The sequence below is a fragment of the Kockiozyma suomiensis genome (genome assembly GCF_038497685.1).
Source record: "Kockiozyma suomiensis strain NRRL Y-17356 unplaced genomic scaffold V2V93scaffold_7, whole genome shotgun sequence".
In the NCBI taxonomy this organism is placed as follows: domain Eukaryota; kingdom Fungi; phylum Ascomycota; class Lipomycetes; order Lipomycetales; family Lipomycetaceae; genus Kockiozyma; species Kockiozyma suomiensis.
In genome coordinates, this window is record NW_027117670.1 from 181,778 (window position 1) to 204,948 (window position 23,171).

General features: G+C 43.7%; 10 protein-coding genes across 10 annotated transcripts; 7 read left to right on the forward strand and 3 right to left on the reverse strand.

The window, feature by feature from the left end:
- Positions 1-207: 207 nt before the first annotated feature.
- Positions 208-2,799, reverse strand: V2V93DRAFT_324513 (OPT oligopeptide transporter protein-domain-containing protein; the record flags this gene model as incomplete). The annotated part of the gene is made up of 1 exon (XM_066907472.1): positions 208-2,799. One exon carries the CDS (start codon positions 2,797-2,799, stop codon positions 208-210), a length of 2,592 nt encoding a protein of 863 aa, XP_066765617.1.
- Positions 2,800-3,315: 516 nt separating this feature from the next.
- On the reverse strand, positions 3,316-4,969 carry V2V93DRAFT_369567 (Six-hairpin glycosidase). Its single transcript, XM_066910052.1, has 2 exons — positions 3,962-4,969; positions 3,316-3,911 (listed from the first exon to the last, which is right to left on the reverse strand). Exons 1-2 carry the CDS (start codon positions 4,864-4,866, stop codon positions 3,569-3,571), a joined length of 1,248 nt encoding a protein of 415 aa, XP_066765618.1. The 5' UTR covers positions 4,867-4,969; the 3' UTR covers positions 3,316-3,568.
- A 69-nt stretch (positions 4,970-5,038) lies between these two features.
- V2V93DRAFT_369568 (uncharacterized protein) lies at positions 5,039-6,793 on the reverse strand. The gene has a single exon (XM_066910053.1). The coding sequence runs from the start codon at positions 6,514-6,516 to the stop codon at positions 5,260-5,262; it is 1,257 nt and encodes a 418-aa protein (XP_066765619.1). The 5' UTR covers positions 6,517-6,793; the 3' UTR covers positions 5,039-5,259.
- Positions 6,664-8,894, forward strand: V2V93DRAFT_237904 (uncharacterized protein). Its single transcript, XM_066907078.1, has one exon. The coding sequence runs from the start codon at positions 6,810-6,812 to the stop codon at positions 8,772-8,774; it is 1,965 nt and encodes a 654-aa protein (XP_066765620.1). The 5' UTR covers positions 6,664-6,809; the 3' UTR covers positions 8,775-8,894.
- Positions 8,895-8,986: 92 nt separating this feature from the next.
- On the forward strand, positions 8,987-11,391 carry V2V93DRAFT_405249 (uncharacterized protein). Its single transcript, XM_066912651.1, has 2 exons — positions 8,987-9,407; positions 9,471-11,391. The coding sequence occupies exons 1-2, from the start codon at positions 9,110-9,112 to the stop codon at positions 10,928-10,930; spliced, it is 1,758 nt and encodes a 585-aa protein (XP_066765621.1). The 5' UTR covers positions 8,987-9,109; the 3' UTR covers positions 10,931-11,391.
- Positions 10,946-12,881, forward strand: V2V93DRAFT_397669 (uncharacterized protein; the record flags this gene model as incomplete). The annotated part of the gene is made up of 7 exons (XM_066912540.1): positions 10,946-11,520; positions 11,571-11,654; positions 11,717-11,824; positions 11,856-11,897; positions 11,931-12,181; positions 12,203-12,675; positions 12,863-12,881. Exons 1-7 carry the CDS (start codon positions 11,235-11,237, stop codon positions 12,879-12,881), a joined length of 1,263 nt encoding a protein of 420 aa, XP_066765622.1. The 5' UTR covers positions 10,946-11,234.
- An 882-nt stretch (positions 12,882-13,763) lies between these two features.
- V2V93DRAFT_369575 (uncharacterized protein) lies at positions 13,764-15,563 on the forward strand. Its single transcript, XM_066910054.1, has one exon. The coding sequence runs from the start codon at positions 13,870-13,872 to the stop codon at positions 15,430-15,432; it is 1,563 nt and encodes a 520-aa protein (XP_066765623.1). The 5' UTR covers positions 13,764-13,869; the 3' UTR covers positions 15,433-15,563.
- A 778-nt stretch (positions 15,564-16,341) lies between these two features.
- Positions 16,342-18,035, forward strand: V2V93DRAFT_369578 (uncharacterized protein). Its single transcript, XM_066910055.1, has one exon. The coding sequence runs from the start codon at positions 16,730-16,732 to the stop codon at positions 17,984-17,986; it is 1,257 nt and encodes a 418-aa protein (XP_066765624.1). The 5' UTR covers positions 16,342-16,729; the 3' UTR covers positions 17,987-18,035.
- Positions 18,036-18,458: 423 nt separating this feature from the next.
- V2V93DRAFT_369580 (uncharacterized protein) lies at positions 18,459-18,925 on the forward strand. The gene has a single exon (XM_066910056.1). The coding sequence runs from the start codon at positions 18,513-18,515 to the stop codon at positions 18,813-18,815; it is 303 nt and encodes a 100-aa protein (XP_066765625.1). The 5' UTR covers positions 18,459-18,512; the 3' UTR covers positions 18,816-18,925.
- Positions 18,926-19,651: 726 nt separating this feature from the next.
- Positions 19,652-21,769, forward strand: V2V93DRAFT_369582 (uncharacterized protein). The gene is made up of 2 exons (XM_066910057.1): positions 19,652-19,871; positions 19,934-21,769. The coding sequence occupies exon 2, from the start codon at positions 19,989-19,991 to the stop codon at positions 21,504-21,506; it is 1,518 nt and encodes a 505-aa protein (XP_066765626.1). The 5' UTR covers positions 19,652-19,871; positions 19,934-19,988; the 3' UTR covers positions 21,507-21,769.
- The last annotated feature ends 1,402 nt before the right edge of the window (positions 21,770-23,171 follow it).

Consider the following 23,171-nt stretch of genomic DNA (forward strand, 5'->3'; position numbering starts at 1 on the left):
ATACCCTAAACCGCAATAGACGCCGCGTTGCACCGAATCTCTACATTTCAGATGAGCTTAGTATCTTATTTGAAACGATTGGTAGGCTCATTATGTTTTCTTCGTTCACAGTGACCATATCATGTTGTTGCTTAAAAAGAAACTGTATTACTCACTACTAATTCATTTTATAATATTTGCAAAGCTTCATTGCAGAGTGCACACTACTTATTCAAATTCACCTTTCCGCAAGCCAAAGTACCCGTCAGCCGGTACCTTATAGAGCGCCGTCTGCGTACCATCAATACCAGCCGAGCTAACATTATTACCCCACCAGTTAACAGTAGTCTGGGTATAGTTAATGGCACCGAAGATAACAATTGCCGAAAAAGCTGTACCAGCAGTCAATCCCGAGGTCAAAACATAATTATACTTTGTCCACCAGGCGATATATCGTCGCTTGATGATGAACATAAAAAAGAAGGCAGCGATCAAGCCTGGTGTATAGTATGACAAATTATATGACTGACCCCAGACTGAAAACCCAGCCATTATAACAAGCGGGTGAACATAGCGCAAAATATTTGGAAATCTGCGACGACCATACCAAGTGAGCACAGCAACAAGAGCGCCAACCAAGAAGCAATACACCAAACCTGGATATAATGTGTTGAAGACTCTGTCGGGCCCAATGGTTCCGAACATTGTTGCCGAAGTAAACATGCCGTTTTCAGTTGGACATGTAAATTTGCTAGCCTGAGTTGACGTGCAGAGACCTGGCATTGTCGCCACAATAGTCTTGATACTTCCGAGAGTGACAAAGACATGAAGTGAAGTAGCAACCATTTGACCTCTGAATACAGCACGCGGAGGTATTTTAGCGTAATGCCCTAATTTGAGATCAGAAACAAACGTTTCTGCTTGAACATCCATATTCCAGCCGTAAAATCTACACATAAGCGTGCCGATTCCATTACCGGGAATAAGATATCCACCTAGTAGCGCCATGAAATCATTAAGTACTAGCTGATATCCTGATACAGAATAAACGATTGCGCCGGGAACCAGCATAGCCATTGAAATTGCCAGGATAGTGGGAATGATCCACACAGGGACATTGACTGGATACACCTCAAACGCAATAATGCCCATCAAAAAGCACAGGATCAATATAACAAAATACCACCAGTCTGGAACTTCTTGGTAGACGCTTATCATCCGATTCATGGGATCTGAATACTCACTGACTTGCGACTTCGTCCGCTTTCTGAATATTCCGCTATAAATTCCTTTCAGAGTATCAACCAATAGCTTCCAGTCAGTGAGAAGAACAAACACAAATGAAAGAGTATATTGCGCAAATGCTGAGCCTTGTCTGATCAAGTTACCCATTGACAAATAGGGAGGAGAATAGGCCTCATAAGCATCTCTGTTCAACACGCTGCCAGAGGATACGCGCGATACATTATATATGGCACCATCATTAGCAAATGTGTTTGGAGAATTAATTGGAAGATACCCAGTGTACTTGTAATTCTTATAATACATAATCAATATAAGCACTCCGCTACCCAGAGCCCCTGAATACAGATTGAGAGTGGAAAAGAAGGGCTTGACCAGCGGCGACGAATAATTAATGACGTTCCAGTCAAAAGTGGTAATCGGATTGAATCCCATACCAAGTTTGGATCCTGTAACAATAGCAAGGTTTTTGTTTTGTGGTGCAATCCACGTCATCCAGTTAAAAGTAGACAATGCCTTGAATAGGAAATTTGGCAGGAAGAAGTACACAAACGATACAGCCATGCAAAGGAAAAGAAGGCGATAACGGGAGATATTCCAACCATTAATTGCAGTCTTATCTTCAGGAAGCATCAGAGCTTTATTGATTGCCAGTGTGGGCATAATAGTAGGCCATACCGCCTTTGGATTCCAAACCACCCAGCGTCTCAATATGCCCGCCATTCCAAATCCAAAAAATTCAGTTGAAAGGTTCATAAGCAGCATGAATCCAAACTGAAGACCCCACGACTGATCAAAAAATACCGGAAGACTGATGATAAAAACATGGTTTATGAGATTGGAAAAGCGCCCTCCGGTGTTCACCATGATCGTAGTAAACGTTTGCTCTTTGTACGACCACGGACCTGGATTAAGCGCAATAGTATGTCCTCTAACCTTCCAAGACCAATTAGGTAGTACGCGTGCAAGAAACATTCCACTTGGATACACCAGCATTTGCAGCACGGTAGCCGGAAGAGAAATGGAAGGCTGTCGTGGTTGGAACAGCTCGCAAATGTATGACCCAACTGCGGACCAAAACAATCCAATGATATAGGCTCGCGGAGTTTCAACATACGCACTTGGGTCATCAGTTGGATTGACAACAGCACGTACTTCTGGATAGGGAGAATAGTATTTCATGAGAGTAGCCTCAATGCGCATTTCAATTTCATGAGACTCATTGTCAGGTATGAGTTCCTTTTCCTTGGGGTCTGCCATGGCAATAAGTTTTTTTACCTTTGCCATTGTATCAATTGGAAAGTTATAATCGTCAGCATGGTATTGCTCCGCTTCAATCAAAATCTGCAACGCCTCGCTGGCTGAAACATATTGGATCTTCTCAAGGACGAATTTAAGAATATCCGAAGATGCAACAATATCAGCCAAATCTTTAGACTGGGCGAGATGCTCCAGTACTTTCTCGCAATCGATGTCGTAAATCAATTCATTGTCAATGGCAATGTCACTACTAGTGACGTCAAGCTCAACCTCGTAGACAGCAGTTTCAAGGACTTTCTTCTCGTTGATCTCATCCATGCTACGTTAGATCCGGCCATCAGCTAATTGAGCTCAAAACAGAAAGTAAGTGACGCACATACCTATATGCTAAGGTTTCTGAAAACAGTTCCAAGTTATTCCAACGAACTGTAAAGGATGACTATGCGAACTCTGAAAAAGTCAGCGATTCCTGATGAACAAATACTGCTCGGACTATTCGCGTGCTATCTTTTTGTCTGAGACACAATCTCTCAAATCGATAAGAACATAAAACATCCAGCATAGTCGGTAATTCCGACCTTATCTTATCGCTTGTGTAAGTGTGACAAGCGGACTATCATAAAAAGTGCTTTTGAAGGCAGAGCATACAATTGAGCGTTGACCAAGCCTTGGCTTGGTGGCGCTGGCCCGCGCGATAAGCTCAACTGTACCGTATCGCCAAGCGAGCTACAATCGACATATCAATAGTATATAGCCTCTCATGATACAAAAACAAAAAAAGGCCGTAAATTCATAGAGACGGCTTATAATAATGAAAATTGAATTAATGGTCTATCATTAAGTGAAGTCAATTTTTAGCTCAGGAACTACGGAACACTACCTGCGCGCGGACCGGTCCTTAGCGGCAATAAGGTTTTCCTGGCCTACAACAATGAGTTGGCTATCTACAGCGAAGAATAAAGACAGCATATACACCCAGAATTTTATGACCTCCAATTAAAATTACAGTAGGCATGATTTTACTAGCCCCTGACAAATGCTTCTAAAACACAAAAATCTCTCCCTAGCTCGCTCTGTATCGTGTCGCTTAATAAATACCAAGCTCAAGGAGTCGATTTCCTGCTGTCAAGAAATAATAATCTGCATACACCAAACCTGAATCAGCGAGTCTCTTAAATGCATTTTCATTATTGTTAATAGTAGCATTTTTCAAAATTGTGTCAAAGCCACCCATATCAACTGGCTTGTCGGCTGTGCCTGTGAATGAAGCATGCGGTGAAAGAGACAAAGAGATGGTATTGCGTAGTAAGTCAAGCGCCCAATCGAGATATCTTTGCTCGCGAGTATATTTGTAGATAATAAGGATTCCGTTAGCGGCGATCATTGCCGCAGAGCTATCACGATAAGTCGGGCGGGGTGCGTCAAAGTCCCTTAACGATGTGAGCATCTCTTTCATAAATAATTTTTCAGACATATTTACCAGTGAGGTACTCCATCTTCGGGAAGTTGTGAAATGAAGTACTCTGCAATATTAATTGCTGCATCAAGAAACTTTTTATCTTTGGTCCAGCCATAAGTCTCTGCGTACCCTAGCAAAGCCCATGACTGCCCTCGAGACCAAACAGTTCCGTTCTTGTATCCCTGATTCTGAATCTTATGAATAGGATTACCTGTCGCTTTGTCGTACACTACCAGATGATGTGCCCCCCACTTGGGATACATAAAGTGATTCTTGAGTGTCGTCTCAGCGTGAATCGTAGCTATTTTAGACAAACGCTCGTCGCCAGTCTGCTGTGCGACCCAATACAACATGTTAAGGTTGCACATATTATCAATGATAACAACTACCTCCTTGTCTGGAGTAGTGAATGAGTAATCCTTGTTCACAGCTAAGTCCCACGACCGAATACAGCCGATCTCTGGCACGAACCGTGAAGCAAGCGCATGCGCAGCAACTACCGCTGAGCCAAAAGCACGTTTATCACCAGTCAATTCAAACAAGGGTTTACAGGCACTCACGATCATGAATCCTAAATCATGTGTATCTCGTCGTGGAGCCTGAATATAGATGCCCTCGCTCCACCAACGTACAGCAAATTCAAGTTTACGTACATGTACCTCTTCAAGAGGATAACGGTCAGGCCGAGAGATAGCGCGCTCAAGGAGGGTGGCAAGTGATCCGGGGAAAAAACCTGAAGTCCACCAGTTATAGTCAGCGAGAATATAACTGCCCTCGTCATCAGTATAATCTGGGACAGTTGTTGGAGGAGCCTTGTCTAACAGCGCAGGAAACGCGGCTCCCCAGATTTTGGCAACGGCCGAGGGCGAAAAAAGTTCGAGCAGAAGGTCGTTTTTGCCATTGGCTCTATCTTCTTGAAGCGTCATCGTTGTCCAGAGATTACTGGTCTGTGGCAGGCCAGATGGCGGGGTCAATAATAAGCGGAAGCCGTCGCGCTTTTAGAGCAGGCGGGGCTGCGGCGGCGGAGACTCCGACGGACCGGTCTCCGCGCGCTTAATTATCTCCGCATTATGAGATAATTGATTATGTATACTCTTTGAGCGCTAAAAACTGACGTATCAATTGTAACAGAATGCCTTCTACTTAGATTTCTTTGTCGCTACAATATTCAAAGGTGATTAACGTACGTATATATTATGTATTCGTAAGTTATCGTAGATTTAGAGCGCGCAGACATCCATTATATTGTCAGTCTGAAAAAAGAGAGCATGGTTTCCTTCAATTAGCATCTCAGTCTATCCAGAAACGATTATTTCGTTTCAATCCACGGGTATTCTCAAAGCAACGATTTCATCGTTCTTAACCTGCAATATTCGCAATACTCCATCTAGCAAATATCGATCAGCACATGGCTCCCCAAAAAATCCTGGCTCAGCCCATGTTTTGGCCCACTGTTTGTCTATCCATTTGGCAATTGTGAACGTGTCACTACCGGCATTTCCTGGAAGCAATGCATAAACTGCGCCATGTTTTCCAGTGACCAGCTTGCCTCGGTCGCCGAAACTTATTGCAGGCAAGTCAAGAATTGTGCTCTTGCTCCAGACTCCAATAGGTGATCGATAATAATGGTAATAAAACCCATCTTGTCTATTAAGAACGTGAAAGCCTCCCGACAGATCAGTCGTTTGGCCCTCTTGATTCATAATGCCGCTGAATTTTGGAATCTCGTATATTAAAATTCCATACGCATCAGGCGTGACCGGAAGTTCAAGATCTACCCCGAGGGTATTACACCATGAAATGCCATCGTCGTCAGAATAAATGTAATACAAATCATGGTTATTTTCTGGGCCATTGGGACCTGCATTCCGAGTGGCTGTGCGCTTGACTTTATCGGAAAGAAACTCGGGTCTATCTTCGACATAGTCTCGATAAGTCCACGACACATGAATTCGTCCGTACGTATCCTGATCAATGCCATTTATGTATGCATTATTTTCAATTCCTCTAAGATACAGCCCATTTAAGGTACCAACTGGCGCCCAACGTCCAGGTTTGCAGCTGTATCTGTAGAGATAATCATCGCCTAGCCCAGATTTTCCAATACGGAACTCAAACAGCAAATCGCCGCCGATGAGACGTAAAAAGCGAGGATAAGTAACCATAGTGAGCTCAATTCCTGAAATATCATTCTGAATTGGTAAAAATTCCTCTGCAGTCCATGACCTTGAAGGATCAAGCGCGAGTCCAGGCTTTGATGCTCGATAGTTTATCTTGTCGCCGTGGAGATCCCACGATAAATGCACGACGCCGTCACCGCTTATTCCAATGCAGACAACATTATGCCCATCATCCTTGACTTGCTCATAATCAGTTAAAGTAATCACTTCCCAATCTCGCACGTCTAAAAGTCTGCGGCCGAGAATGATGAGTCGAGGTGAGGTTGGATCGCCTTTGATTGATGGCTTGTAAGCCGCAGCGTACTCAGCGCCGGCAAAGGTTGTAATTGCATCCTGCTGGAAAGCATTGCAATTGATGCGAAATCCGCTTGGGTTTGAACAGAGTATTGCATTCATTTCTAGTCTAATCAGTTAATAAAATCTAACATAATAAATCCCTGGACACGACCGCTGTGATGTTCTGCTGACGACAGCCACCCATTGTGGGGTCATTCAATCGAGTAAGCGCAAGCGTGAGATGTGCTGGTGGGGGGGGAATAAGCGCGAGCGGACCGCTGTTTGCTCCGCTCTCCGCACCCCCACCTTCTCGCCGCATCTAAGCTCTTTTACCACTGATGCCACCTTGACTAGAAGATGTTTCACTTATCGAGACAGTACACTGCTTCTGTGCTTGATGAAAGATAGGCGAAATGGATGCTTGGACAAAAAACCCTCTGCGCACGAGAAACGACCTGCTTGAAGGAGCAATTGCTCTACTCAAGCCTCTGCTTTGCAAATACTCAACCGGTAAAGCAGCAATCCTCGCGCTCGAGACCGGTGCACATTTCGATCAGCTTGCTGCGCAGCTTGAAGGATTCTCCCGCGTTATGTGGGCAGTTGCTGCAATCAAAGCTGGATTTGAAGAGCGTAGCGCTTCTGAACAAGTTAAGAAGGTTCTTGATGAGTTTGTGCACAACTTCCAGGAGGGTGTTGGCTCCGGTTCGGATCCTGAGTCGCCGGAGTACTGGGGATATCCTGAAGATTGCGATCAAAGATTAGTAGAGATGGCGGCATTGGGATATAGTATATTCATGTGTCCTGCAGTGTTTTGGGATCCTTTGCCCGAGAAGACAAAGAAGACTTTCTCGACGTGGCTCTACTCGATCAACGAAGTCAACATTGTCTCAAATAACTGGCTGTTCTTTCGCGTGCTAGTCAACATCGCACTTCGCACTGTCGGCGAAAAATTTGATCAAAAAGCTTGGGACGCCGCGCTCGATGAAATGAACGAATGGTATCTTACCGATGGATGGTACTACGATGGTAAACCGCGACAACTCGACTACTATATTCCATTTGCATTTCACTATTATGGACTTATATACTCTGTTCATGCGGCGGAATGGGACCCAGTTCGATGTGCAAAATTCAAACATCGAGCATCTATCTTTGCAGACACTTTCTACGCGTCCTTCGCTGACTCTGGCGCTGGTGTCCCTTTTGGACGAAGTTTGACTTATCGCTTTGCTCACTCCTCATTATGGGCTGCAATGGGATATGCAGGTGTCGAAGGAGCAAAAATAGATCCAAATACTGGAAAACCAGTTGTTAATACAGGTGTGATCAAGCATTTACTTCTGCAAAATTTGAGATACTGGCGCGATCAACCGTTTTTACTTGACGACGGATCCTTTTCAATTGGCTACTGCTACCCGAATCTCTTCATGTCTGAGGAATATAACTCAGCCAATTCGCCGTATTGGGCCTTTAAATCTATGCTCGCGCTCGCGATTCCATCCGACTCGCCTTTCTGGACCGCAGAAGAACCTGAAAAGATCTCCAAACCGTTCCTGGTGCCATCGCCTCATGCAGGGCAACTTTACGTCAATGACAAGTACGGCCACACGTACGCGCTTTCAGCTAAGCAGCATGCTGACTGGTTCCGAAATCAAAAAGCAAAATACTGTAAATTTGTCTACTCTACGCACTTTGGCTTCTCGATGCCGCAATCCGCTGAGGGATTGGCACATTTTGCAGCTGATTGTCATTTGGCTATTACTAGTGACGAGCAATTATATACTGCTCCCGGTATCACGACAGAGTTTGGAATGGGGGAAATTGCGGGACAAATGGCGGTATGGGGATTTTATGCTCCTGTGTTGAATAATAAGGTGTCGGTGTTCGCGTGGATGATTGCTCCGGAGACTGCTGCAAGCGCGTATCATACGCGCATTATTAAAGTTGTAAACTCGGGATCTGTCGATATTACAGTTTCTGACGGTGGGTTCTCAGTATCAGCGGAGCGTGCAGATCGGCGCGTGATACGCTCTGCAGAAGCAACAGCCGCAGGAGAGTTCAAAGCTGCTGGGAACGACTGGGCACTTTGCAAAGCGCTTAATTCAGGAATTTCGGGACTACGAGCTGGATTATCTGATGGGTTAGTTGGCGGCAAAGCCCAGAATTCGGACCCCAACTCGAACATTGTTTTTTCGCGGGCGATATTCCCTAGTTTGTCATATAATGTTGCCGCTGGTGGAACGACGTGGATTGTTGATTATGTTTTTGCGATTCCGGGTGGTGCAGAGGTTGCTAGGAGCGGAGAGTGGGTTGAGCTGTGGGAGAAGATACCAGACGCGAGTGCATTGTTAGAGGAGATCAAAAAGGTGAAAACGTGAAACATCTATCTACAGATCAATTTTTAATAATTCTAAATCCAAAAAGCAATTATAGTTAGAATATGCCGTATGTTTTTTGTACTAATAGAAGGAAGAGAAAGAGTTGGTTTATTGATAAAACTTCGGTAGTAAAGTGCGGCTCGAGTGATGTCATGACCAAAAAGAATTAGTCTTGCTATCGTAAAGCAAAACTCAAGACTGTTCGCCTTTCTCAAAATTTACAGACGCCACCGTACACTTTATAACTGTGTGGACAACCCACTGATTGCATATCTTTTTTTATTTTATAATTTTTAATTTTTATATATTATTTCTATCCGAAAGAGAGGGAATAAATGTCGAAGCCGTCGCCGTTTTATGTATATTCACTTCCCGCCACATTGCTGGCCTCACTTACACCTACAACTTTCACACCTTCTTTCACTGATGATTCAAACACCATAGAATCACTCACTCCATCCACGGATCCAAATACTAAATTTTCAACTAGATGTAATACATGCGGTGTATATAATGAGTCAACTGATGACCAGAGAGCACATTTTAAGAGTGATTTGCATCGGTTTAATGTTAAGCGAAAGGTGTTGGGTCAGGACGCTGTTGAACAGGCTGAGTTTGAAAGAATGCTAGATGGTATCTATTTCTTTTATATCAATCGAAGTATTGTCTGCTCTTTTTGCTGACAAAAAGAAATAGAACTCGAAGAATCAATCTCAGGTTCAGATACTGAATCAGACGAATCGGATACTGATAGGATTACAAATCTCCTCGATAAATCAACGTTAACACCGATTCAAGAAGACAGTTACGAAGACTTACGAGTCCATAAATCTCCATTCCACACGTTTGATAGTTCGCTACTGCCTCCCGATGATGTATTTGCGGTTTATAGCTGCTTGTTCCCAGCTTCAACTTCAGAAGAAGGATTGCAATTGATAAAGGACCAACAGATTGGAAATCGATTAACAGACGAAACTCCAATCAGTGCTATATTCATGCTAGGAGGAGGCCATTTTGCTGGAGCAATTATTTCTCACAAACAAAATATTGCGAAAAAGAATGACCCAGTGACGGAGCTCGAGCATAAGACTTTTCATCGCTATACCACGCGTCGAAAGCAAGGAGGCGCTCAATCAGCCAACGATAACGCAAAGGGTAAAGCAAGTTCTGCAGGATCTTCTATAAGACGGCATAATGAAGCTATGCTTGAAAAAGAAGTGCGAGAGTTAATTGCGGAATGGAAGCCATATCTTGATAGAGCAAGCCATATTTTCATACGTGCCAACGGCCGACAGAATCGGGGCATGTTAATGGGCTACGATGATGCTGTGATTAGTTTTCGAGATACTAGAGTCAAAGGTATTCCATTTTCCACCCGACGTGCAACCGGTGGAGAAGTCAAGCGGGTATGGAGCGAGCTTACGCGTCCGAGGATTGCCAAGCGGGAATTATTTATGCCGAAACCCGCAGCAAAGCCAGTTGCTAAACCGGTGACCTCAATTACTAAAATTGAGGCGGAAGTTGAAGAGCCATCTGCTGAGGAGTTGCATACCATGCAGATAGTCGCCATGGTACGGAAATCTCGGATTAATCCGCTGACAGCATATTTGACTACGAACAACCTCTCGGCCGATTTCAAACTTCAACCCGCGACACAATATCATCACACGCCAACAGCTCTGCATTTGGCAGCCTCCTTATCTTTGCCACGCATGGTCACAAGCCTTCTCGTGACCTCCGGTGCCGACCCTACGCAAACGAACGATGAGGGACGCACGGCGTGGGAGCTCTGCGGTGACCGTGCCACGCGAGACGCGTTCAGACTTGCACGCGCGGAGCTTGAAGGCAAGTCAAGCTGGGACTGGGAGGAGTCGGGGGTCGGCACGGCAATAACAAAAGAGGAAATTGCCGAACGTGAGGCCAAGGAGAAGGCAGCGGAGAAGTCAGCGCGCGCCGAAGCCGTTCGTCGACTTGAGCAGCAGCAGCAGCGGAGTGGGCCGAAGAGTTTCAAGAAGTTGACTAGCTCGGTTGCTACGGGAATGAATGCCACTGAGCAGATGCTGGCGGGCCTCACGCCGGAGGCTCGATTGCGGATCGAGCGAGAGCGGCGGGCGAGGGCGGTAGAGGCGCGTTTAGCGTCCGCTCGCAGAAAATGATCTTAGCATTATAATTAATAATATTGCTTATTCATTTAGCAGATTCATTCTCAGTTGGTGGAGACAAATTTCTGGACAACTCATTTCCTATAACGGCAATAACTAGCCATGCATTCTGTACATGGCGTTCGGGGCGGCAGCGGCGGCAGTGGCGTGCATCCCGCACCCAACGCCGCACGTTATGTCTTTTCCCCACATTCATTGTTTCTTTCATCGGTCCTTTGTACTTTGTAGATAAAATGATCCTCGTCCTAGAATTTCCGTCGCCCTCGATCAACATACTCTTCCGCTTCAGGCCTGTGTCATGATTGACATCGGCGATGTCTCTCGCTTCGAGGGCAAGGCCCTCAATGACTTCATCCCTATCCTCGACAGGATCTGGTGGCATTATCCCTACCTGCGGCGACTCAATTTCAGCTTGATATGCGCTATGCTCACGCAGATCACGAATGGATTTGACGGTTCTATGCTCAACGGATTGCAGTCGGTTCCAACCTGGTCAGAGTATTTCGGCGTGCCGACTGGCGCCAAACTGGGATCGATGACAAATGGAGTGACCTATGGCAGATCCTTATGTCACCCTTTGTCTCGTACGCCTGTGACCGCTGGGGTCGTCGACCTTCGATCACCATCGGATCAGTTACGGCCATTATAGGTGCAGTCCTCCAGGGTGCAGCACAGGCGTATCCGATGTTTGTCGTCGCGCGGTTTCTAATCGGAATGGGTATTTGTCTTGCATCTGCCGCGTCTCCGTTGCTGATAACTGAGTGCGCGTATCCTTCTCAGCGCGGGAAGATGCATCTTTTATCGAGCCCGCTTGGCATGTTGGATCCTTTTTTGCTGTAGTAATCACTTACGGCACCTATCATATGGGCCGGACCTCATGGGCGTGGCGTACCGTCGCTTCTCCAGTGCGCGGTTCCAGTGATTCAGTGCGCGATGTCGTTGATAGCGCCAGAGTCTCCTCGTTGGTTGATTATGCATGATCGACATGAGTAAGCTTGCGGATTCTTTGTGAAGTACCACGCTGGAGATGACCGGGACTCTGACTTGGCCAAGTTCCAAATGGCGGAAGTTACTGCCACTCTTGAAGCCGAAAAGTGGAACAGAGAGTCACGATGGACGACCTTCTTCAAAACAAAGGGTATGCGACATCGCCTTCTTATCACCGTGTTTGTGCCATCGATGATGCAGTTATCTGGTAACGGAATCATGTCATACTATCTCACGCGCGTACTGAACGATATTGGCGTTACCGACGCGTAAGAGCAGCTGACTGTTAATCTGTGCGGTACTGTATGGAGTATTTTTACAGCATATGCGTTCGCATCCCAGGTTGATCGTATTGGCCGTCGAAAAGGATTCTTGTATGGCTTGCTCGAGATGCAGGTCTCGTGCATCGTGTGGACAGCCATGTCGACGGTGAATCAAGAGCAAGGGTTCAAGAACCGGTCGATGGCTATTGGGATTATTGCCGTGATGTACATTTATTTAGGATTTTATCACTTGACTGCGCCGTTTGCGCCTACGTATGTAGCTGAGGTTCTTCCTTACTCGCTTCGTGCAAAGGGTACGATGCTGTACCACTTGTGTGCTAGTGTGTCTCTTGTGTTCAACAATTATGTGAATCCGACTGCAATGGATGCGATTGAATGGAAGTATTATATCGTGTTTTGCGTTTGGATTGGAGTTGAGGCGCTTGCAGTGTACTTTACATTTCCCGAGACAGGTGGCGAATTGCGGAGGTATTTGATGGCGCTGGAGCAAATGTCGGTATTTATGCCATTGCGATGGAGAAGAATGATGATATTGAAAAGATCGCCGAGGTGGAGCATATTGATACGATTGCCAGTAGGGAGGAGAAAAGCATTCAATAAGGCACAACTCATGTTTGGTATGAATAGTTTATTTTGACTTCTTGATTGTATGCAGTGGCTTTTGTATTTTGTGAGTTTGTAATACATGCTGTTATGCTATGATGATATAATGAGAGAGAGATAAATACAGACAGAATGCTGCCGCCGTTGAGAAATGGTCAAATATAGCGGATCACAGCCACAAAATGCCTGAATTTCCATGTTGACTCTAAGTTACATTTCTTATCGTAAAATACATCACAATTGACGCCATAAGCGACCGCTCAAGGGTCCCGATACTAATCACAGCTGTCACATCTCATCTGGCAAGAAGATCTCATCGCAAATGACACGTTTGACAAATGGTCGGCAAGTTAAAGTTCAAAAAGTATGTGATTATGTAAGAAAGATTTGTTCAGTGAGACCTGTGCCTGGAGCTAAGAGAACAAAATGAGCCGGATCCGACGCAATGGAAATCGCTCAGCAGCCGATGATCTCGCAGGGTTGAATTTTCCAAAGTTCTGGTTAATTTAGAGCACAGCTTATATTTATTTGTTGTGCTTGTATCGACGGTTGTGGTGAGCAGTGTGGAGTGAGCCATAAGAGTGTATGTAGACTTCTAGACATCCCACGGTAACGTGAATCAGGAATAGCGACAATGGCAAGAGCAAATTGTTAACAGCAACAGCCGCTTCAGTAAATTGGCTGCTCCATTTTTTTCTGACAGCTGTGCCGCCATATCACAGCCAGCAGCAGCAACCGCTATGCAGACCACCGATAAGCAGATACTGCATCGTCCATCCCTATTCCGACTGCATCGAGATTGCTATCGATGCCAATGACATCTGTTTAAGCCAAATGGGGCAGACTTTTCAACGGTCTTTAGGGAAAAGAGCAAATTTGGGATAACAAAGTTTAAAGTTTAATGCAGGGCTCGGTCGTGCCGCTCGCGAGGCGCACAGTGCCTTGGCGGAATAACCCATTTCGTGTATCTCCTTTTCTCTCGCTATCTCCCACTTCTCTATGTAATCCTCCTTATCCTCCTTCCTCTCTTCTTTTTGTATTGTCTCGTATTTTTAACAAATGCATATTATCAGCGGCGTGCGGCCCTGGTACTCCCGCTCTTCTGTCGTCGCTCGCCGCGTGGTCGACGCACTACTAATTCTGGCCATCACCGCGTGTATCGTCCTCGCAAATACGCGCTCATCTGCTTTCGCCAACTCGTCTTCGGTTATTGTCCCCACAGCAAAAGGACCTGTCACTGCCGACATTTTCAGCGGTGTCAGCATTTCGTCTGAGGATGTTAAATTTGCGAATACCCTCCCGCCTGCAGATTCTACACAGCAACTTATACGCGATGGTGTCTCGGCGGCTTCATCAAATTCAGACTTTGCCGAGGCCCAACCGCAAATGCAGCGGGAGATCATAGCTGATATATTTCCATCTAAACAAACTGCACTTGCGGACTCCGAGTTTCTAAGATCTCAAACTGAGAACGTCCTCACATCTTCCTCGCTATCTCAGCAGTCAGCCGCTACAACCGCTTCGCGGAAAAAAAAAGTTTTTCTCGTAAATTCTGAGCGCTACCATTTCGAAGTTGTTATGCCAGTTCTCAACACCTTCTCGCAGATAGAAGATATAGACCTGACGCTTTTCTCCACTAAAGAAGGTCGGGACCGATTTGGCGTCAAGCCATTGTTGAAGCATTTTGCTCGCAACGCGAACTCAACTGATTTCTCCACCATTAAAAATCTTGTGAAACCTTCGCAGTCGCCGGATCTGATTTTCTTGACGACATGCGGTCGTGATATCGCAAATATGGGGGACACTTTGACCAAATTTCTTGAAAATGGTGCGCATGTGATGTGCGTTATTCATGAGTCGCATCGGTGGGATCAGAACGACATAGACCAAAGGCGCTCGATATACAAAAAAGAAAGCGCCTTCATGATTCCGTGGATCAAGAACGGACAGTGGAAAATTGTCACGCTTTCGAACCATGTGCAACGATTTATCCACGCAAATTTCCCCAGCTATTTGAATACCGGTACGGAGATTGACTATTCGCCATCTGTGTTTTTTCCTGTGTTTGATTTGCCAGAATCACGCATTTACCTCGATATTAATAAGCCTTCTATTACTCTTGCGGGTAAATTTGAAGAAAGTCGTCGTAGCTATAAGCGTATTTTCGACGACTACATCAAAGTATCGCCTCCTGTTAGTTTAAATCTGATTGGCAGTATGGGAAATCCAAAGATTCCAAGAAGTATAAAGAACAAAGTGTCGTTAAAGTACGCCTTAGACTTTAAGGATTACTTTAAAGAGATTGCAAAGTCAATCGCTATATTACCTGCCTTTGCAACGCCAGATTATATTCATTCGCAAGCGTCGAGTTCAGTCGCGACTTCAGTCATCAGTATTACGCCACCAATAATGACACGAGAAATGCTTGCTGCTTATGATTATATTTCCGAAGACGCCGCGTGGATTCAAGAAGAAGGCGAGAGTGAAATGGAGACAGTAACGCGAATTATCAATTCAGGGTACACAATATGGTGGGAGAAGAAGCAGAAAATGAGAGCTTTAAAGGATGAGATGATGAGCCAGAATATGGCAGTCTTAAGAAGTGCTCTGTATAGTATATGATATCTGTGATTCTAGAAAGTGTAAATTAGATATTGAGCCAATTGATATTTTGATAGCCTGCCCGGATGCGTAGAAGTCGCCCGATCAAAGGTTATCGTCATACAATAAGATTTAAGAACACGAATAGAGACTCAAGACTTTAAAATTATTCATATATCTATCCGTGCAGCACGCAACGGGCATACTCACATCCACTTTTAAAAAATCTTATTTCCAGAAAGACGCCATCTAATAACCCAGTTCATGACGTAGAGCTTTACGCTCATAACCTCTTCTCAGAGAAGGCCAGAATTATTTACTAATTTAATATTATATTGAAGTTTACTTAGATTTTGTGCGGCTTGCTGATATAAACGGCGACACACAATCGACGAAGAGACCGATGAAATGGCTTTAGAAATTGTGGGTGCATAGAAAAACAGCATATTTCGGCTCAAATATTTAACTGAAACATACACTTTCATATTTTTAAATATTCAAATAAAGAACGATTCCGCAAAAGATTGCACCGATTGCATTGTAGTCGTATTGCAGTTGTAACTTGAAGGCACGTATTTAGTTAAAACGCATTCTACAACGCTTAACTTTACACACACTTCACTCCACACTTAAGCCAAATTTTTTTAGCGCTCCACTAGAACACATAAAGACTTGAGCGAATAATAGCTTGAAAGCAGTATTCTCATGGTTGTTTTATCAGTATATCAGCCTAGTTTTTATTCGTCTATTTTGGACTATATTTCATCTGCAGATTCAGTTCATTAAAGCCTTATATAGTAGCAAATTCTGGTACTGTAATCAATATGTTACTCAAATGGCCTTTTCATCATAAAGTTACCCGAACCCGATGCACTCTACGCACATCTGACTTATATCACAGTTCAAAATCGGCTCATTGTTTCCAAAAGAACTGACAGACGATCACTCGTGTCTATTTCGTAACAAATGATCGTCAAAGCAGCAGTATTTTCGCGTTGTGCACCTCTCGTACAGTGTCTTGTACTGCTCCATAACTTTCGCGACAGCAACAGGATATTCGAGTCAACCGTTGTTAGCGTCCAGGAATATAACCCCTCCGCATTTTAATTCCCTCTCCGCACCTTAATTCTCGCCTTGCGTGGTGCGCCGTTTTCTTGTTCTCTGACAATCTGGCTGTATCTGAATTTTTCTTATTCTCTGACAATCTGGTTGTATCTGAATTAGTCAGCTTATTTGGTGAACTCCTTATAAAAGACTAGCGACCTCGCCATATTTTTGCTCACCCCATACCATTTAAGTCTGATATACTGTTTCAAGTATGAGATACGTTAGGGTCTTGCTGAACCTCCTGGCTGTCGCCATTTCATTATGCGTCGCTCTTCACTTTCTAAAGTTTCTATATTCATTTCACAATACTCCCATGCAATCGCCAGTCACCTCGCCAGTCACCAAATCAAGCTTCGTGATATCATCGCCATTACCGGAGCTCAACAACGGTAGGAGGATAGTTTATGTCATCGACTCGGGAACATATCAGCCAGAAATAGTCATTCCAGCCATTACTACTCTTTCAGACTTACGAGATATTGATTTGACGTTCTTTACTGCTGAACCATGGTCCCCGCGTTCTGGTGCCGAACCGTATCACAATCGCCACATTAACGATTCTAAACCGCTGACTGAATTCAGCGTGGGTCATGACATTATGACGCCTGACTTGATTCTTTTGCTCTCGTGTCCCGAGGATGTAAGAGCTCTGCAACATCCCCTTCATCATATGCTGCATAGAGGCGCAAGAGTCATGTGTGTCGTACGCGAAGCGCATAAATGGAGCATCAAAGATAGTCACTCTACAGTCTCTAGTTATGAGCACCAAATCAATTTTATAAAGCCGTGGGTTCTGAACCGGCAGTTTGACTTCTTAACATTGTCAGATTATGCCCAGAGATATGTTCAGGAGAACTTCCCAGAGTTTTTGGGAACCGGACCAGATGTGAAATATAATTCAGCAATTATGTACCCGGCATTTATTCCATCTGGTACCGCTTATACTATGAGCCTCGACCTTCCTAGAGTGGCAATAACAACAATAACTCTAGAAAATATAGTTGAGCGTTACGTGTTTCAACAACCTGCTACCATATTTAAGGTCGCAGAAGCGTATGTAGATCGAAAAGATCTATTTTACAAAGACAACATGAAAGGAAAGTCCGCACTTAGTCTCCGCTTTGCAGCGAATATTAAAAATATTGGACAAAGTATCGCCGCGATCTCGGCTTTTGACGGGGATGAGAATTTCGAATCACGAACGTCGATGGCGATAGCTGCCTCAATGATCGCCGGTACACCGCTCGTAGTTAGCAGAAAATTGCAGAAATATTATGATTTTCCACTCGGACGAGCGGTGTGGATTCAAAATTATGGTGAAAGTGAAAGAGAGGTAGTAAAAAGAATTTTTGAGGCTGGGTCACGCGAATGGCGGACGAGAAAAATTGCAATGGTGCTGTTGAGGGAGCAATTAATTATGAGAAATTTTGGACTTTTTGAGGAGATTCTAGGTGTTGATAGGTATTGACTTGTGTTTTATTTTGCAAATAAATCTTCTGCCCGTTCGACACGCGAAATGCTTTTGAGATAGAGTCGAGAGATATCCTGATTGACAAAACACTCAAAGGCATATGATACGCTCTCCTTGGTAATCATCATTTAAGCACTTCAGTTCAGCTAAACGCGCGTTCACCTCGAGTCCAACCATTCATCATTCTTTATCGCACTCCACGTGAATCACACGTAAGTTTTTAAACTTGTATACAGTTCACTTGCGTCGCTTGCCACATAGCCACATGGCTATCGAACTTGCAGTCACTATCGGCGCGGCGTTTGCACATACTTCACATGCGTACCACATTATTCAGATTCTCTGCCTAACGAGCTGATAAAATTGCTCTTGCTTTGTTACGTCGATAGATTAGATTTCAAAGTATATTGACATGCAGTTTGCCACGACAGGTGCTATCGCCAGCGTCGACATGTTACGTATAAAAGGTCCGTATGACCAGACTTCTGTATTGTCGCGTTGTAGAATCCAGCACTGATCCATCATGACATTTCTCACGATCTTGACCATTTTCGGATTCATCATGGGATCATTTGCTCTCAGTATCCCTCGTGGCGCCTTTTCTGAATTCAAAAATTCAACTACGGATGCGGTTTTGAGTAACTCGACCCTAAGCGTTATCAACAGTACTGTTGCTGCAACCAATGCAACTACTTTCGTGCATACTCTCAATGAGACAACTACCCAGACGTTATTGAAGCGAAACGCAGCACCGTTTAGCAATGAGACGACTATTGCTGCTGCCATAAAGAGACGAGAGGCTCTGAATGAGACTGCTTATTATTAGCAAGAAAATGGTACTGTGGATTGCAAGTCTGAGGATAAGATTTTGAATAGATTTGAATACTTTATTTGTGAAATTGCGAGCCGCTGAGTTAGAATCAGAACATACTGGGGTATTGAGTTATAGTTTATTAATAATATTGTTGAATCATGAAATCATTGACAATCAATTGTATAACAAAGTGTTGACATGTATTAATAAATTGGTGAAGTTGGCTGCTTTTTACTGGGGTTCGTCCACAAGTCGTATCGGGAAGCACATCCTCCCTGACTAGATATCAACTGTATTTTGTTCTCCTCTATACCAAGCGTGCTTTCCAAAATATTACTATGATAATAGCAAGAATGGGCTAGACCCCTGTCAGAATGACTTTCCTTTTGTGAATTGGGAAAATTGGGAAAGTCAGTTTACATATAACCTTGGAACGATCGGTGAGTTGTGGCTACTTATTGTGAGCCCACATTCTTTCTTCACGTGCATCCTGTGCAGTGAAAGCCAGTCTCTCACACTTTTATTGGCGTATTTTTACCATAGTTCTTTGGAATCTTATCTGTGTATCCTAGCCTATGTAATCTTGAACATTTTAAAATATATACTATCCAGGGCTTATATTCGGCATTGTTAACTTGGCTCAAGACTCTAATTTTATCGATTTATGCGCGCCACTGTGTAGCTTTTACATTTTTGCCACTGTGTGAAGCTTTTACATTTTTATGTCAAAGATATACACTCAAGCCTCCATTCCGGCTGTAAAAACGAGTGATAAAAAATGAAATCATCAATTTTCAATCAACATATTTAATAATTCTGAATTAACTCATTGCGTCTTAATCATTCAAGGTATTTGCATACTCTCGAAATAGTCCCCAAACCCCATGTGTATAGTAAAAAGCTAGCGGATACGCTTGTTTTTAGAGTTTCAAAAGTCCTAAAGTATATAGAGCTTAGGTGGTTTCAGCTGTGCCGCTAAAGAAGCTATCGCTTCAGCCTTACCTTCAATTATTCAGCCGCGGCAGTCAAATCTTCTCTCGATACACAAATTTATTTTTTTCTTACTTGGTACGGTTACAGTACGAGTGCTACGAAGTTTAGAACTGAATCCTCACACTTCTTGAAACTAGATTTATCGTCAGTGACTATCGTCTCTGCGCGTCGATTAATTATCGCCTCAAAAGCATGTCAGCTGACGGCGACACGTCGCTCGAAAAGGCTCTCGACAAGGAAGTCAACGATAAGCTTGGAAATAAAGACAGCAATACACCTGATAATTATTTGGCTGATAACCACCTTCCGCAAATAGACCAGCGTTACACTGCTCCGCTTGTCGACGTGAGCAGACGTATCGTTCCTGAATTCGATAAAGAGGCGGCGAAGCAGAACAGCAATGGCTCTCAGTCAAATAAACAGCATAGCAGTGAGCGCAGACGAAGGATTTTAGGGCTCAGCATCAAAGCAATTTTGATTCTATTGGCGATTCTAATTATTGTACTTGGAGTAGGTCTTGGAGTTGGATTAGGCGTTGGATTAAAAAAGTCAGAAAATGACATATCCGCTGACGCGGCCGGAGATGACTCTGGTGGTATTAGCTCCTCTTCATCATACTCCTTTAGCTCCTTCCCTTCCGCTTCTAGCTCCGCGTCGATAAAGTCATCTAGTGCTACTCATCTATCTAGCACCTCTCACCGATCGACCTCGACCTCGACCTCGACCGCGACCGCGTCTTCGTCGTCTGCTGCCGCCTCCGCGAGTTCGAGCGCTGACAATCAAACGTACTTTGCTGTTCTTGCTATCAATTCTGGATCTCCTATTCAGTATGGCGGGTTTTCCACCAACGGTGATGGTAATATTTATTTTGGCACCGGAACCTATATTGTGAACTATATCGACAGTGGAGTGCTCAAGATTCAAGGCACTGATTCTGTTATCTGGGTTGATCCAGATTCTCGTGCGCTCACTTACGGCAGTTCTGCTCCGTCTAGTGCCACAGTTACGACATGGGCAATCGAAAATGGCGATCTCACGCTTAATCAGCAAAGCTATGCTGTCTCGTGCGGTGACGATTATCAGGTCTACTGGTCTAGCGATGGCAGTGATAGTGTTTGCAATAATGCTGTTGCATACGGTGCTAATCTGATGGTTTCTTATTCTTCGAGTTCTTCGTCTTCATCGGCCAGTATTACTGCTACTTCTTCAGCCTCAGCCGTTTCTGCGATTGCTTCCGATGGCGGCGATGCTCCTGACTCAGGGACAGCTAGAAATATTACTTTGGCTGTTGATCCTGACAATGGAATATATGCTGGTCAACAAATAGTTGGTTTGCATGAAGGTGCTGGGTTTTCATACGCCTTTCTTTCCCTCGATGGCGGTGTCGAAACGTATGCATTAGAAACGACGAACAACACCATTCGCGTACTTGAGCAAAGTTCTGGGTATAGTTATTTTATTCAGATTGAGGATGATATTTTAGTGTTCCAAATTGGTTATGGCGTTGACGCGCAACAGTTTGGAATAGTCGATGAAAACAAATTGACCATCAATGGTAGCTATACCGGATTTTACGCCTGTAAAGATATGAATGATCCGTATAACTACTCAGCAAATAACGTCGATTTCTTAATTATGTATTATGCGGATTCGTCTCTTGCTTCAGACTCGTGTACGGCTTTCAATTTGACGTTGGAATATAGCGACTAAAGTCTTTAAACTTTTGCGGGCATTCTCTTTTTTTTTTGTTCTGGGAAGTATTTCTGTACAATTATTATTTGTTGATGCATTTGCCAAAAGAAGTTTTGCTTATACCCGTTCGTAATTTTTGCTGCTCTTGTTGAATAATTTATGTCTAATGGTTGTGAGCAAGGGATTAATTGGATATTAGGTGTCCCATTTCTGTCTTGATCAGTTTAGCGTGTAGATCGAGATAGCGGTAATCAGTAATAATCAAGTAAATCAAACATTGCCTGTAGCTTTTCATAATTTCACTAACCAATTTGCCGATAAGATGATATCCAGGTTTTCTAATCTGGCAAGAGCGGGAACTTACACGCTCTACTACTTGGACCGTGCTCAAGGCGCAGACTGTGTCTTCTCATCGATGACTGTCTAATATTCGGAGAATATCCGTCAGTTTGTTTTTCAAACACAGGTTTTGCGTCTTTTCAGTCTTATTAGGCGAATGACCGCAAAGAAATTGGGGTTTTGCTATAGGCCGTGCGTGGCAAGACTAATTTGGAATTTGGCCGCCTTTGGCCGCCTTTACTAGCTTTTCTTTATCTGCTCGGCACTGCGGAGCAATATTTACCTGGGAAATTGATTTGATTTTTCATTCTCTTGCTGACATTGCGTGACTTCAGTCCCATTTTTTGTTTATTAATTAGGTAATACTTTTGATGTTCGTTCTTTGAATTATTTAGAGTATATTGGCGTCTTGTAACTTCTCATTAATTGATTCTTTTAGTAAAGCTTTCATATTTTTTTGATATTCAGTTGCTTTAACTCTTTAATTGAATATCATGTAACTCTTGAAAGAGCGATGGTTTAATTTTTTTTTTTTGCTTTTTCTCTATTTTCGGTTTTCGGATTTCGTGCTTCGTGCGTACTCGGATAACGCCGGTGACTCTTCACTATGCTCAGTAGCGTATAGATGAGATGAGTCTGTCTACTAGTTGCATTTAGCGGCAAATCATCGACAGCATACACTTCAATGGCATACGATGATTGCTATAACAGGATGTAACCTTTGAATATCTCAGTAGGTTGCTTTAGAATAGCATCAGGAGACTTCAGAAAGATGTTCGAGGCTGTGGAATTCTCTATTAGATGTTCTGAGACGCCGAGAAATATCCTATTTTGTAGCATATTTTGTCTTAGGTCTTTAGATGGGTCTCGAAATTCTATGTAGTTAACGACATGCGTAGGCTACAAACATCTATATTACCATCTGAATTTTATGAACTTTAAAGTAGCTATCAAGAAGTCTTAAACATCTTCTCTAAGCCTGTTTAAGCTGTCTAATAAAGGCATTTTGCAGGCAGGATTGAAAAACATCCATCCAAGCGCCACTACCAAATAGAGAATTTAAAGTTTCGGTTCGTATTGCATCATTGAGAGAGTGGATTTGCACGATGTTTTGTATATTACTATCTATCTCTTTTTTTCTTTCTGATAAAGAGAGCGCTGTTACCGGAAAAGTCTCCTGGCTCTTAATATTATATTTACAGAGACATGTGTGATTGAATTGGATGTAGTTAGGAGTGAATTGGCAGAGTGCGGAGGATTAGTAAAATCGATACTTGGCGATGTAGGTCACAGAAAAGTTCAGAGTGTAGAACATCGCTCATATCCCAATGACTTTACGCAGCA

Bases quoted from the DNA above. Each gene is read 5' to 3' on its own strand.
- V2V93DRAFT_369567 (XM_066910052.1), bottom strand. From the start codon at position 4,866: ATGACGCTTCAAGAAGATAGAGCCAATGGCAAAAACGACCTTCTGCTC. The intron at 3,912-3,961 runs GTAAATATGTCT...CACATCGTTAAG, and splicing joins GAAGATGGAGTACCTCACTG to GGACTTTGACGCACCCCGCC.
- V2V93DRAFT_369568 (XM_066910053.1), bottom strand. From the start codon at position 6,516: ATGAATGCAATACTCTGTTCAAACCCAAGCGGATTTCGCATCAATTGC.
- V2V93DRAFT_237904 (XM_066907078.1), top strand. From the start codon at position 6,810: ATGGATGCTTGGACAAAAAACCCTCTGCGCACGAGAAACGACCTGCTT.
- V2V93DRAFT_405249 (XM_066912651.1), top strand. From the start codon at position 9,110: ATGTCGAAGCCGTCGCCGTTTTATGTATATTCACTTCCCGCCACATTG. The intron at 9,408-9,470 runs GTATCTATTTCT...AAAAAGAAATAG, and splicing joins GTTTGAAAGAATGCTAGATG to AACTCGAAGAATCAATCTCA.
- V2V93DRAFT_369575 (XM_066910054.1), top strand. From the start codon at position 13,870: ATGCATATTATCAGCGGCGTGCGGCCCTGGTACTCCCGCTCTTCTGTC.
- V2V93DRAFT_369578 (XM_066910055.1), top strand. From the start codon at position 16,730: ATGAGATACGTTAGGGTCTTGCTGAACCTCCTGGCTGTCGCCATTTCA.
- V2V93DRAFT_369580 (XM_066910056.1), top strand. From the start codon at position 18,513: ATGACATTTCTCACGATCTTGACCATTTTCGGATTCATCATGGGATCA.
- V2V93DRAFT_369582 (XM_066910057.1), top strand. From the start codon at position 19,989: ATGTCAGCTGACGGCGACACGTCGCTCGAAAAGGCTCTCGACAAGGAA.